Here is a 15,609-nt window from a genome sequence, read left to right as displayed (position 1 = left end):
GTTCTGGGATTGAGTTTATCCACAAGCATGCCTGGACATAGACTATAGGTGACCCAGGCACAAGAATGAAGTCTCAGCCCTCAAGGTAGTGCTTCCCTAGGTGCTGGGTCACAGGGAATGCACATATTCAACCAGAAAACAAAGAAAGATGAATAGATTCTGCAGAAACAAAAAGGTATCAGCAGTACATAAGTGATTGCAATGATACACATTCTTGGGGTGCCTGGGTAGCTCAGTTAGTTAGGCATCCGACTCTTGATCTCAGCTCAGGCTTTGATTTCAGGATTGTGAGTTCAAGCCCCATGTTGGGACCCCATGCTTAGCATGGAGCCTACTTTAAAAAAAAAAAAAAGCCAAAGAAGGAAAGAAAGGCTGATGATACACATTTTCACCAACATTTGCTCGCTCTCTCTCTCTCTCTCTCTCTCTCACTGTGGTCTTTATTTGCATTTCCCTGATCATCGATGAAGTTAAACATACTCTTTTTATGGATTGTTTCTCTTCTGTGAAATGTTTGTTACTATCATTGCCCACCCCCCCACTCCCTTTTCTTTACCAGGCAATTTGTCTTTTTCTTGGTGATTTGTAAGACCTCTTGATAAATTCTGAATACCAATCCTTTGTTTGTTACATGGGTTACGTATACCATTTCCCAGTTTGTGGCTTGGGTTCCCATTTTCTTTATGGTGTCTATCCCCCTTTCAAACTGGACCAAGGTAACCATGCCTAGCAGAACTCATCACTGTTTTTGGTAACACACAAAAAATGAGCATGTCAGGGCACAAGGGACAAGTGGGAGAAGTCAGAAAGGAGCAATCCCAGACTCCCATGCTCAGACTGCCAGGGAGTTTGGTGTTTCCGCCCTGGAAGCCCTCTTTCACACACTGGCTGGAGCATACAGTCATTGGAAAAATAACAAAGCCTTTTTATCAAAGGGTACAAAGGGTCTGTCTGGGACCTGCACACATCTCCAGTGTGTTCCTACAGACAATGGGCCACTTGTGCATCTTCCGCCTGTGCATGACAAGCAGGGCCCGGGGAAAATGCAGCAGAAAGACAGAAATGAAAGCTGGGGTAACCACAATGCATGTGGGTAGCCTTTTCCCTGCAATAGCAATTCTAAGAGGCTGCTCCTGCCTCCTCAGTTGTAAGAGGAAGAAATATGCCAGCCTGCAACCAACATGGAGGCATGGAACAAAGACTGATCTTCACCCAACGTGGGGCTTAAACTCACAACCCTGAGATCAAGAGTCCTATGCTCCATCGACTGAGCCAACCAGGTGCTCCTTTGTGTGTGCGTGTTTTTTTTTAAAGCATATTCTGGATCTTTTGAATGTCCATCTTATGACCAAGTGGCAGGATGTCAGTGCTCACATCTGTGTCCTCTATGCTGATATGAATTAAATTTTAACTGTTGAAGACTAATGAGAATAAACAGAAGTGGACTTAATAAATAAAAGTCAAACATCACCATCTAATGAATGAAGGTTTCACAGCATTCAAATAAAGAAAAATGGTAGGAAAATGGAGTCATTACATAGCATACAGCAGTGTAAGTATGCTACAAAGATCCTGCAACATAATAATTAATGAGGGGCAATTTGATTTTGACAAAGTGGCATTAGCCGTCATATTAAAAACAAAGTCAATCTGAACTTTTGAGTCTTATCATTAGATCGATTTCAATTTATATACTGATTTATGTTTTATTGTCATTTAAAAACCACCAAAAGGAGTATGACCTAGGTTTGTACTTGAACATATTTAAGTAAAAAAAAGTTAAATATATTCTTATTATCTATATTATATTATATAATATATATTACCTATATTATATAAATATAACATGAATAAATATATATTAAATATATTAGGAATATGGAAGAATTTCCTTTAAAAGAGCTCTGTACATCATTCAGGTTTGAGAATCCAATTGTCTGACACACCCTCCCCCGTCTGGTCACCCACCTGCTAGAAAACATAGCTTACCTTTTTAACCCCCAAAATATCTTCAATGAGGGTTGCTGTTTGTAAGAATGTTTTCTTACTTGTCATCAGTGTAAACAGGAAGATCACAAAGTCATTCTTTTCTGCCAAACGCTTTGTAACTCCTTCCGTCTATCACGAGGGAAAAGGAGAGAAATGGCAAAATAGGTTATAATCACAAAATAAAACAGGAAAAACAAGGTATCCTCCTTCTAGAAACCAGAAAAGCAATTCCAACCTAAATCTGGAATTCTCGGCAGAGGCCTTAAATCACTAAAACTATATACAAAACACTGTGTGCAAATGCGTTTTGGGGGGAGAGGTTTTTTCATGGTAGGTCCATCCTAGGGTCTTGACCTAGTATCTGCCTAGTAACCAAACGAGGAGCTACAAACAAGCATCCAGTAGGCCAGGTTTTATTTGGCCAGCGGTATATTTTAAATTTGGAATGTAAGGCAGGACACGCTTACTCCAGGTCAGCAACAATTTGCACAAGTTTCCACCCCAAAGCAGGCACTGTCAGACATTTCTTGGTTTCTGCCTAATCCCTGAAATTAAGCCACATCAGCAGAGTTAGACCATATCATTCTATGTTCTTCACATTTTTGTTTCCTTTTCTTTCTTTCTTTCATGAACTGTGTTTTGCGGGACTATTATTAAGTGTCATTAATAACAAACAGCCTCATAAAACTAATGACTATAGGGAAGTTGCCAATGATGGAGTCATTACATCATACACATATTTTTTAAATTAAGGACAAGTTCTTACTGACCTTAGCTGCAAGAGTAGTTGTGTGTTAGCTGAACAACTAGTTAGTTTACTGTTATCTTATCGGTCTGCGCCTATCTGTCCACTACAGACACATAGCTACTGAGCACCTGAAACATGGCTAGTCTGAACTGAGATGTGCTCAAGGTATAAAAAACACACTGGATTTTGAAAGCTTAGCACGAAAAAGGAGGTAAATATCCCATTAATAATTACATTATTTACATGTTGGAATAATCTTGATATACTATGCTAAATAAAATATATTATTAAAATTAATCTCACCTATTTCTTCCCACTTCTTTTCTTCCTTTCTAAAAAAAATGTGGCTATAAGGAAATTTATAATAATCTAAGTGGCTCACTCTGTACTTCTGTTGCATGGGACTATTACAGATGCTGAACTGTGTAAGTGTTGAAACTTACTTCCCTATTTATGTTGGTTGATAAAAAGCTTAAACCAAAATGTGTGCCCCATCCAGACGACAGAAGATTTTTTGGGCAGCCCAATTCCTGCATACATGTTATACCCTCAACTTGTTCTATACTCTTCTTTCTTACCTACTTCTAAATATATGATTCATGATCTTGGTAGATTTTACATATCACTACAAGAACGCCTGACATCTCCTTCTGAATGAGGCAAGAAATGAAATGGAATTAAATGTTCCATTGTATTTTCATAACATGTAAGTTTCGCTTCTATAGGAGCCTTTGTTTCATTCTGGTGTGTATTATGATTCACTGCGTACCGGTGACCACGTAAGTTCACCGGTGACCACGTAAGTTCCTAAAAGATAGGTACTGTGTCTTACAAACACTAGCACTTGTATGTTGCTTTACAAAGTGCTTTCACATCTCACTTAGTCTTCACAACAAGCCTACGATACTAGTAAGATTACTGACTGCACTCTCCCCTATGAGAAACTAAAGCTCAGGGAGGTAAATTAATAATCACTGAGCCAGGCGCCAGAACTCCAAATCCAGTTCTAGCACTAAGTGCCAGGTTTTCTCCTTTCTACCAAATTGCTGTTTTATTCACTATTCTTTCCTTTTTAGGGGTCAATCGAACAGAGTCTCCTACTTACTACGCTGGTGGGGCTTTTGCTTTCTAACAAGGAAAATGAAGGAACAGAAATAATGGAATTAAAAGGAATCTTAGGGTTGCCTGAGTGGCTCAGTGGGTTAAACCTCTGCCTTCGGCTCAGGTCATGATCTCAGGGTCCTGGGATCGAGCCTCGCATCAGGCTCTCTGCACAGTGGGGAGCCTGCTTCCCCCTCTCTCTCTGCCTACTTGTGATCTCTGTTGAATAAAAAAAGAAAAATCTTAAAAAAAAAATCTTAAAAAAAAAATAAAATAAAGGAATCTTAAAGATTGATAAAATAAAGAACCTTAAAGAGTGACATACACTCTTCCAGTGTATCTATAAATGATAAATGATAAATGATTGTTCAGTATCTGCTTGGACACCTCCAGGGCTAAAGGAGATTGCTATCTGCTACAGGAGCCCTGATTCTGAATTTCTATAAAATTCTGCCTCCCCACAACTTCCACCTGCTGGTCCTGGTCCTCAGGCCCATATAAGTCAGTCCGATCCCCGCATGTCTGAGGACAGCTTTCACGTCCACCCCCGCCCCTTGAACTTTCCCTTCTCAAGCACTGCAGATGCGGTAGGAACATAACTGGGCCCCCAAGGGCAGGTGTACTTACACAGACACACGTATTATACAGGATGCTCAAACAGTCCTTGGACATTTCATCACTTACTGAAAGTGAAGGGAGGATAACTGGTTATTTTTCTTACTGAAAAGATGGCATAATAGAATTAAATTTTTCAACCTAAGAACTGTTCCTCACAATCCCCTTCAAGATGCTTCTTTTCCTTTTAGCATACCTCTTTACAGTCCTTGCTTACCAAAGATTTTCGTGATGCCCATCAGAACCTACAAACCAATTTGTATACTGATTTTTGGTTTGATGCAGTAGCTGTTTTCTACTTAAGCTCCATGGTCTTCATACTTTCAACCTGTGTATCATCTCTTAATAGCCATGTTCCCTTTGTAGTTTGCTTAGAAGATATCCAGGGTTTTGGGGGGATTTTTGCTATTTAAATAGACTAAAAGCAATCTATTTATGTAGCCTTTCTATGCCTGTGTTGCATTGGTTCCTCAAGATACATTTCAAAAGCAGAACTGCTAGAATCCAAAGTATAAGCTTCCTGATTGCATGTTATAATTTCCACTGAAGGTTGTCCTAGCAGCAAACAAGGGTATTATTTTTACTAAAGACTCACAAGTGTGTTTTTGTTTTGCTTTGTTATTTCTGTTGGGGAAATGTCTTTTAATACCTGACCTACTAACTCCAACAGAGAACTAGCTACTTCTCCGTGAGCAAGAACAGAGGAATACGACAAAAAGGAAACATTTTTATGACACCTGAGCCTGGAGAGGATAAAACTGAGTATGAACCATCAATAAAGTGTTTTTGCTCAGCATTACTTTTAAGAACTACTTTCATTCATTCCTATGCTGCCACAAACTCTGAAATGTTAGGTCTCCCTCTGAGATGTCAACGGGTAGCCCTGCCAAGCTAGCTTGACCGGAAGGGTTATCTGATAAAATCTGAAGACAGTGCAGATGTCCCGTATCCCTTATCACTACCTTTCAATCTGTGGGGGCTTTTTTGTTTATCTCATGACTTCAGAGCAGGATGGAATATCAGATCAGTTCATCTCTGCATTTCTAGACCTTTCATTTTCAAAGGGAATTGCGATTCACTCACTCATCAATTATTTATTCAGCACCTACTCTACAGATGATAAAGAATCCACAGTGGTTGGGGGTGGGGGAGAGTCTCTAAACCTAGTAGGAGAAAGGGAGAACAAATACACCAACAAGTAATTACAAGATGCAACTTGCTATCAGCTTAGACAGAGAACACGAAGAACCAATTTAGATAGAGTACAAAGCTGAGACATCAAAGATGAATATGAACCTTCTTAACCACTGCAGCACATAAAAATGAGGCCTTACATAAGATGTTCTGGTTAACGGGGGGGATTTTTTTAAATAAAAAAAAAAAAAAAATATGTACTTTTCCTTTTGCCTCATTACATCCAAGAGAGCAAGATGGGTCCCAGCAGCTCTCCAGGAGCCATGCTAGGAAGTTTGCCCAGGGTTCTCCTTCTTGCCGCCTATGCTCAAACTGGTAGAGTCTGATCAGGATATACAGCCTCAATATGGGCCACCAGTGTTTCTGTCAGTACACAAAGGATACAGGCTTCATTAAGTTGGATTAAGTGAACTTCTTTGAATGGGTCAGCCAAAATACCTACCTTACCTGCAGATATCCAGGATACCTACCTTAATGCTACCTCATTGTATATAAAATAAAAATACTTCAATTAAAAAAAAAATGTATGATGTTTGTAGAAGGGCATTCATCAAGTGTTAAAAGTGATTTCTGGCATGTGGTAAGTATGTATGTATGTATGTATCTCTGTGACCTCTGGCTTATGCCAGAGCGCTCTTACTTTTTTTTCTTAATTAAATACTGAATACCTAAAAATAGTATTTGTAACATGTATAAGTTACAAAAAGGAATAACAGAATACCCACAGACCCATCGCCCAGCTTAAGAAATAATGTGCTGCCAAAACACTGACTTTCTAACCTTTACCATTTCCGGTAACGACTAAATTTTCTTACCAAGAGCATGTATCACCCTTACGACAAAAAAAATAGATATACTTTTTAAAACAAAACAAACAAATATCTTACCAGGTTATTCGTTACTCCCTCAATAAACTAGATAGGAGAAATAAGACTTTCCAGAGAAAACACAAAAGCTGGGCCCATGACAATTAGAAACTACAACGATGCAATTCATTTAGCCCAGTGGCTTTCACACTTTTTCTTTTATAGCCCCAGATCTGTATTTCTACCTAGTACAAAATGAAGAAAGAGAGCTCTTAGGTCGGGGGTGGAGAGCACATGCTGGAAGGCAGACCCTCACTGCTGAGCTAGGAATAGGAAGAAGAGAAGTCTCTGGAACCACATCACAATCAGCAAGCTGGGAAGGAGGACCAGTGGCTCACAAGTATACTTACTTTTCAGTTTCTGTCCCCGGATAGAGATCGTAGGCCTCATAAGAATTTCTACAAGGAGCTATATATTTAAAAAAAAAGAAGAAGAAGAAGAAGAAGAAAGGAAGAAAGAAAGAAAGAAAAAAAGGAAACAAAGAAAGAAAAGAAAATTGGGTAAAATGTTCAAAATAAACTCCAAGCACAACTTATAAAACAATCTTTGCCATGACAAATGATGACCCAAATACCTGTCGCAGCACTAAAAGACCCTCTGGTTCCCAACACAGACACAAGGCAGTGAGGCTCGTGGGAATGAGCACTGTACCAAGGGTCAGGAAACCTCAGTCACAGTTCAGCCACCTAGTCCCCATGTCAACTTGGGCAAGTCAATATCCCTCCATGGCCTCAGTTGAGATAATGAGATATTTAAAAAAATAAGCACGTTGGACTAGATAATCTCTGGGATCCAATGCAGTTTTAATTTTTTAAAAGCTATAGAACGTTATCACTAGGATTCCTCTTTTGCTTTAAGAACATTTACATTCTTTTACAGACATAAGTTAATAAAAACAGAATCTCAAAAGATACACCTATAAACGTTAATACAGATTTCTACAGAGGATGGGGATATTATGCATTCATTTTACATACTTTTAATACAACACATAATTTTTGCTTAAACTCTTTACAATAAGCATGCATTTAAAAACCCATTCGACTGAGACAAAGGACAGTTTATTATGAGAAAAGGGTCAATCCATCAGGAAGATAGAACAATTATAAATACATGCACCTAACAACAAAGCCTCACAATACATGAAGCAAAAGCCGACAGAAGCAAAGTACAGACAATTCAAAAATAACAGACACTTCAATATTCCACCTTTAATAATGGACAGACAACTAAGCATCACCAAAGAAACAGGAAGACTCGAACATTATTAACCAACAAACTCTAACAGACACCTATAGGGCATTTTGCCTAGCAACAGAATATACATTCAACTCAAGCACACATGGAATATTTTCCAGGATAAATCACATATTACACCATAAAACAAGCCTTATAAATTAAGAGGCATTGAACTTATCAAAGCATATTCTCTGAGCACAAGGAAATGAAATTAAAAATAACAGAAGGAAATTCACCAATGTGGATAACTAAAAAACAAATCCTAATTTATCAATGAGTTGAAGAAGAAATCACAAGGAAAATTGGAAAATATTTTGAGATAAAAGAATACAGTTAAACTTATGATACAGCTAAAGCAGTGTTTCGAGGGAAATTTATAATTTTAAGTGCCTATACTTAAAAAAACAAAAAAGAATTATCTCAAACCAGTAACCTAACCTTCTACATTGAGACACTGGATAAAGAGGTACAAACCCAAAGCAAGCAGAAAAAAGGAAAAAAAACAGAATTAGAGTAAAAACTAATTTAGTAGGGCACCTGGGTGGGTCAGTGGGTTAAGCCTCTGCCTTCGACTCAGGTCATGATCTCAGGGTCCTGGGATCAGGCCCGCATCAGGCTCTCTGCTCAGCGGGGAGCCTGCTTCCCTCTCTCTCTCTGTCTACCTCTCTGCCTACTTGTGATCTCTCTCTTTGTCAAATAAATAAATAAATAAATCTTAAAAAAAAAAACTAATTTAGTAAAGACTGGAAAATAATAGAAAATCAACTATATAACCACTGACCTTACAGAGAACAAAAATTACCTTCCTTCTGATGGACACGTTTAACTACTATACATGAAGCTACACTAAGCATCTTCGTATACAGAGCTTCATCACATTCTGACTTACATCTTCATGAGAGATTTACAGAAATGTAAACAAGGCAAAAATGGGTAATGATCTTTAAGGACTAAGCCATATTACACAGTTTTCAAAAGAGATGCCTCACCTCCCACAATTATCCAAAGGTGTAAGATGCTCAACTGCACAGAATATAAATTCACTCCACATGGAAGATAAACCAAGTCAATGAATAAATTAAAAGTTCTTGGATGTCAAGCTATGGATTATACCTGGCCCACAGACATTTTATTTGACCCACACCTACTGAAAAGCTGGGAGATTTTGCAAAAGAATCTAGATTTTCCCACGTGCTCCAGGGCAACAGCAATCAATGGGCATGAAAGAGTCACTTCCCCATAAAAGGGGTCACACTCTGGACTTCTCCACAGTCCCTGCAGGCATTTAATTTACACAGGTCAGCTGACTTGGGCCTCCATGCTCCAGTAATTACCTACCTGACCCTGACGCATCTAGGATGCAAAGTCTAGGATACAGTTTTCACTGTCACGTCAGGGTTGACAAAGGAGTGGTCTACCCAGCAGAACTCCCAATTATTCCAATTCAGCTGAGCTTTGGGCAGCATACTGAAGAGAGGGTTACCTGGCTAGTGACTGGCAGAGGAAGAAATAAAGAGCTCAGTCTCAAAAATACTTCCAAGAGCAAGATGACAAGGGAGTTCAACAAGAACAAATGCATCCAAGTTAAGGTAAGTGAAGAGCAAAAGGTCCTAAGCAAAAGCTCATATTTATGAACAGACTGAAATTCCTGGAGAAGCTAATCTTCTCCAAAGCAGACCAAAACCAAACAAAATCAAGAAACTTGGATGCAAAGTGTCCATGACCGGCACCTGCAAGAGAAAACCACATTGTCACTGACAACGGATAGCTGGCTAGAAACCCACGTTATTCTTTTTTCCTCCCATAAATCTACTGGTTTCTATTAAATAAATTCCTTGATGAACAATTCAGAGGTGAAGGGCCCCTCATGCTGGCCATTAAGGCCATGCTGCGAGACCACTAGAGCTAATAAGGAGAGGCAATGAAGAGCAACAATTAGGGAATGAAGGCGAAGGTTGATGCTATGGCTGCAAATATGCAATGATCTTTACTTTCATGGCAAATGGCATCTTTAAGGAAACCATTTTTAAATTGCAATATAACGGTGCCTGGGTGGCTCAGTGCGTTAAGCCTCTGCCTTCGGCTCAGGTCATGATCTCAGGGTCCTGGGATCGAGCCCCGCATAGGGCTCTCTGCTCAGCAGGGAGCCTGCTTTCCCCTCTCTCTCCACCTGCCTCTCTGCCTACTTGTGATCTCTGTCTGTCAAATAAATAAATAAAATCTTTAAATAAATAAATAAATTGCAATATAACAAACGGAGACAATAAAGTATAAACCATAAATATACAGCTCCAGTTTATACAAAGTAAACATCATTCCTGTACAGTCACCAGCCAGATCAAGATAAGAAAATAACCGTAACACCCTGGGAATAAGGACAGATATGGGGGATTGGAGGAGTAGGATCCCAGTCCCTCACTCATTACATGGTACAAAAATTTAAACATATATGATAACAACTTTAAAATATTACCAAGAAAGGAGACACAGCTTATAATCCAACAGCAGGAAAAGCAAGAAACAAAGCTCTGAAGCCATAAAAGGAAAGACTGAGCAATCTGATAACCTAAAAAGTAAGGCCCCCTACCTACATTTAAAAGTACCATAAACAAAGTCAAAATTCATTTCTCCAACTTGGAAAAAAAATACAGCACATATAACAAAGGACCTTTAAAAACTGAGTAATCACAAAGTGCTACAGTCTAAACCTCTGTGTCCTCCCAAAATTCATGTTAAATCCTAATGCCAAATGTGGCAGCATTAAGCTGTGGGGCCTTTTGAAGCTGATTAGGTTCGGAGGGCAGAGCCCTCATAAATGGGATTATGCCCTTCTAAAAGAGGCTCCTGAGAGATTCCCTAGCCCCTTCCACTATAAGAGGACACAGGGAGAGGCTGGCAGTCTGCAACCTGGAAGACGGCCTTCACCAGAAACCAAATCTGCCAGTGTCTTGACCATGGAATTCCCAGCCTCCCGAACTATAAGAAATAGATTTCTGTTGCTTATCAGTTACCCAGTCTGTGATGGTCTTTTATGGCAGCCCAAAGAACTAAGACAGAAAATCAGGAAAAGAAAGACCCGATAATCAAATAGAAAAGGATGCAAAAGCTACAAAGAGGTAATTGGCAGAAAAGGAACTACTTATAAACACACACAAAGATATTCAATCCCACTGACAGAAGAATGCAAATTTTAAGAACTATGAAGAGAATATATAAGGTACTCTTAGAATGCATAAGACAACCCAGTTAAAAAATGGGAAAAGGAGGGGTGCCTAGGTGGTTCAATTAAGTGGCCGACTCTGATTTTGGCTCAGGTCATGATCTCAGGGTTGTGAAATCAAGCTCCTTGTCAGGCTCTGCGCTCAGCAGGGAGTCTGCTTGAAGAGTCTCTCCCTCTGCCCCTCCCCCACCACGAAGTGTGAACCCTCTCTGAAATAAAGAAATAAATCTTAAAAAAAAAAAAAATACATTCCTATGTTCCAAGGAAGACCTACAGATGACCTGTGGGCACATAAAAAGATGCCCAGCACCATTAGCCATTCAGACAACCCGTATCAAAAGCACAGTGAGATACACACTCGCGAGGATGGCTATAACCAAAACACAGGTAACAACAGATGTTGACAAGGATGTGGAAAAATAAGAACCTGCATACACCATAGGTGGGCATGTAAAAGAGTGCAGGTGCTTTGGAAAACAGTCTAAAGAGTCCTCAAAAGATTAAACTTAAGAGTTACCATATGACCCAGCAAACCCACTTACAGGTATACACCCCAAATTAATAAAAAAAATGTGTCCTTGGTGCATACCAAGGGGGACACAAAGTTAAGAGCAGTATTATTTTTTTTAATTATTTTTATTAACATATGATGTATTATTTGCCCCAGGGGTACAGGTCTGTGAATCATCAGGCTTACACATTTCACAGCACTCACCATTGCATATACCCTCCCCAGTGTCCATAACCCAGCCACCCTATCCCTCCCCTCCCACCACCAACAATCCTCAGTTTGTTCTGTGAGATTAAAAGTCTCTTATGGTTTGTCTCCCTCACAATCCCATCCTGTTTCATTTTTTCCTTCCCTACTCCCACCATGCCCCACCCTGCCTCAAATTCCTCATATCAGGGAGATCATATAATAATTGTCTTTCTCTGATTGACTTATTTCACTCAGCATAATACCCTCTAGTTCCATCCACGTCACTGCAAATGGCAGGATTTCATTTCTTTTGATGGCTGCATAGTATTCCATTGTATATATATATATACACCACATCTTCTTTATTCATTCATCTGTTGATGGACATCTAGGTTCTTTCCATAGTTTGGCTATTGTGGACATTCAGAGCAGCATTATTCTCAACAGCTAAAAGGTGGAAGCCCAAAAGTCCATCACTGACAAACATATACAAAATGTGGTATATCCATTCAATGGAATATTCTTCAGCCATAAAAAGGAATAAAGTACTGATACATGCTACAACATGGATGAACTCAAAAACATTAAGCTAAGTAAAAGAAGTCAGTAACAGAAGACCACATATTACATGATTCCATTCAGATGAAATGTCCAGAACAGGGATATCTATAGAGAGGGAAAACAGAGTAAAAGTTGCCTATGATAAGGGTGTGTAGGGGAGTGATAGCTAAAACATAAGGAGTTTTTCCTGGGGTGATAAAAATATCCTAAAATTGACTGTGCTGGTGGTTGCACATATCAATGAATTTACCAAAAACCACTGAATTGCACACTTTAAATGGGTAAACTGTATGATATGTGACCTATATCTCAATAAACCTTTTTAAGAAACTAAAGAAATACCATTTTTCTCTTATCTACTTAATTAATACTTAAAATTTACTTAAAATGTACCATTAGGTAAAGGAGGCTACTGGGAGCCAATAATGTTCCATTTCATGATTTGGGTGGCAGTGACAAAGGTGAAGTTACTTTGTGATAATCACTGGTGTACTTTTATACCAGCCAGACTTCAATAACACAGTCTATAAAGACACACACATATACACTGTGTTGGTGATGGTGTGGAGCAACAGACACTCTTACACTTTGTTACTGGGGATGTAAGCTGATAAAACCTCTTAGGTATATAATTAATGAGTTTATAAACAATAAAGCACACATATATTTTAGTCCCATATGTATATACTCCCATGTATAAAAGCCTTTACTGCAACTTTGTTGTAAAAACAAAGGTGTGAGAAAACTCTACATGCCTATCAGTTGGGGCCTGGGGAAAATAAATTATGGTACAATTATACCAGGGAATACTATAAAGCTATTTAAAATAATGAGGCAGATTTACATATACTGAATCTATCCCCAAGCTAGAGAATTACATGAAAAAAGCAAGGTACAGAGCAGCGCTATCTGTATACGGGTTATGCCACCTCTGTGTGGGGAGAAAATAAACCTAAGGTGAGAATAGTGGGGTTATTTATACACACACACATTACCACAGAACATCTCTGGAGGAACACAGAAAAACTAGAAATCACAGCTGCCTCTGAGGAGGGATGGGGGAGAGGAGACATACCTTTCACTTGTGCCTTAAAAAAAAAAAAGGCGGAAATATTATCAACTCAAATAAATCAATTCTTCTCACGTAAAAGCTATGGTGCTTCAACAGAGGTGAGTGCCCCTGAACTTCTAAAGATTAAAATTCTGAACTGTTTGCTGTAAATTCCACAATGTCTCACTTCTCCCATTTTAAGAATTAAATACTCAAGCCATTAAGCAGTAGTAGTAATGAATAACTACTTACATCAACACCTCCAAACAGGTCGAAAATATAAGTATTTGGATAAGTGGTTTCTTGGGTAAGTTTCCTCTCTTCAGTAACAAATGCCATAGCCTCCATGGAGAGAAGAGGAGAAATTTCCTAATTTAAAAAAAGTATACAGAGAGACTTTCAGTTTTAGTATCCAAGAGGAACCACACACCAAAACAACAGTTTGCATTTTAGTCACAACCTGAATGCCCATGAGCCCAAAGATAGCCCCCAGCGACAACAACAGAAAAAGATAATAATCTTAGAGAAAAGCTAATATGATGATCAACATTTAAGTAGTAACAATAGTTCACGTGCTTAATGATTATGTACCAGGTATGGTTCTAAGTACTTCATGCCTGACCCCTTTTAATCCTCACAAACCTACAAGATAACAATAATTTATCACCCCAATTTTATAGATAAGCAAACTGAGATACAAAGAAGTTGTCAAGGTCACACAGCTGCTAAGTGACAGGGCCAGGATTTAAATGTCGGAAGTCTGGTTCCAGAGTTTGCACTTAGAGAAGAAAAAGTAACTATTTGGGGTGAAACAACACCCCACCCCTGGGTGGGAAGAACCCAGGACCCTACTCTTACGCTCTCTCTTCAGGGATCTTGAGGGAAAAAGGAACACAATGGTCGAGGGCAGTAGTTCTCACACAGTGGTGAACATCAGAATCACTTGGAAGGACTTGTTAAAATCCCTCCTGCTGAGTCCCATGGGCAGAGTTTCGATTCAGTAGGCATGGAGTGGGCCTGAGAATGTGCATTTACAACAGCCTGACAAGGGCTCCTGATGCTGCTGGTCCAGGCACCACATACCAGGAAAAAGCAGAACTCTTACAGACAACCGGTTTTATGTTGGGCACCAGGCTTTGATACTTCAGCCCATCTAATCCTTAAAATAATTCAATGATGTGAATATAGTTTTACCCATATTATATGGGAAAGCAAAATCACAAAGTTGCCCAGGCTCACGTAATTAGTGACTGAACCACTTCCGAGAGACTGAACCACTTTCCCCAGGTCTCATTTTTCTCAACTATGAAACTAGGATGTGATTCCTGCTGGCAACACGGTACAGTTCAAGCTGGTCTTAGGAGGAAGACAGTTCTGGGCTTATCATGTGATAGCCACAGGCTTTGGATGGGTTGGTTACTGCTGAGGCTGTTCTTTCAACTGAAAAGGGGAATTATAGAAGACATCTGGGTTTGCCTGCCCACTATCTCATTTTCTCTTCTTCAAGTAAAAGCCCCAATTCCTTGGGGGAAAGGCCCCTCCCCACTTTCCATAGAGTTCTGTTGGGGCTGCCACCAAGCACCTCAGTGTGAGACCCAGGAGCAGGTGACCAGGCCTCGCCAACAGTCTCTCATTCCCTCACCTCGGTGGCTGGCCCAAGTTGTAGAAATGTCCCCCTAGCACTGTGATCACACGGAGCAAGATAAGACCACACGCAGATGTCAAGGTAAGAAAAGGATAGCTTAACCCTGTTTAGCCCCTGAATTCACACATGTGCTCTCCAGTTTGTGAGACAATAAAGGATCTTTTTTGCTAGTCTGAGTGGGCTACTGTCATTCACAATCAGAAGTATTCTGGACTAAAACAAGTAAGTAGACCACCTGTGTCATAGAGTTACCATAAGAATTAAATAAGCCTGCTACAGAGGCTTCAAAGAAGCATGTGTTGGATGAAGAAAGAAATAGTGACTGCACAGCAAGTACTCGCAAACCTTAATTTCTCTCTTCCTTCTACCCCGTATCTCAGAGATTTTGCAGGAATCAAGTGTAATGTAAAATTCTTTGCACAGAGTTTTCAAAGTGTAAAACACTGTAACTATTTCTGTCCCATTCAGACTATAATATCAAGAATACAAAACACCTTTTTTTAATTAAATAAACTTATTTGGAAATGATTTTAAATTTACAGAAAAGTTGTACAGACAAAACATCTCTTCTTAAAGGCAAAGCTCATTTGCCGCCTACTGTATTTTAGAATGACTTACATGATAATCAAAACTTTACTTCCAAAGAACATTATATCAAGTTTCATTACAATCAACTGTAA

The 15,609-nt window shown here is 39.3% G+C and overlaps 1 protein-coding gene and 1 pseudogene across 1 annotated transcript in view; one reads left to right on the top strand and one right to left on the bottom strand.

The window, feature by feature from the left end:
* The window catches only part of LOC111141651 (transient receptor potential cation channel subfamily C member 4 associated protein), a 70,679-nt gene that overhangs the window by 39,523 nt on the left and 15,547 nt on the right, over window positions 1-15,609 (bottom strand). Inside the window, exons 3-6 of the mRNA XM_022494370.1 lie at window positions 13,537-13,653; window positions 6,864-6,921; window positions 4,466-4,521; window positions 1,990-2,118 (exon numbers count right to left, since the gene is read on the bottom strand). Of these exons, the coding sequence (XP_022350078.1) occupies window positions 1,990-2,118; window positions 4,466-4,521; window positions 6,864-6,921; window positions 13,537-13,653 (360 nt within the window). The remainder of the gene's footprint in view (window positions 1-1,989; window positions 2,119-4,465; window positions 4,522-6,863; window positions 6,922-13,536; window positions 13,654-15,609) is intronic.
* Window positions 5,392-6,053, top strand: LOC111141460 (annotated as a pseudogene).

This window comes from Enhydra lutris, unplaced genomic scaffold (genome assembly GCF_002288905.1).
Source record: "Enhydra lutris kenyoni isolate GAN:26980312 unplaced genomic scaffold, ASM228890v2 scaffoldscaffold6, whole genome shotgun sequence".
Classification (NCBI taxonomy): Eukaryota; Metazoa; Chordata; class Mammalia; order Carnivora; family Mustelidae; genus Enhydra; species Enhydra lutris.
Note: the sequence above shows the minus strand (reverse complement) of the source record. Positions and strands in the feature narration are given on the sequence as shown.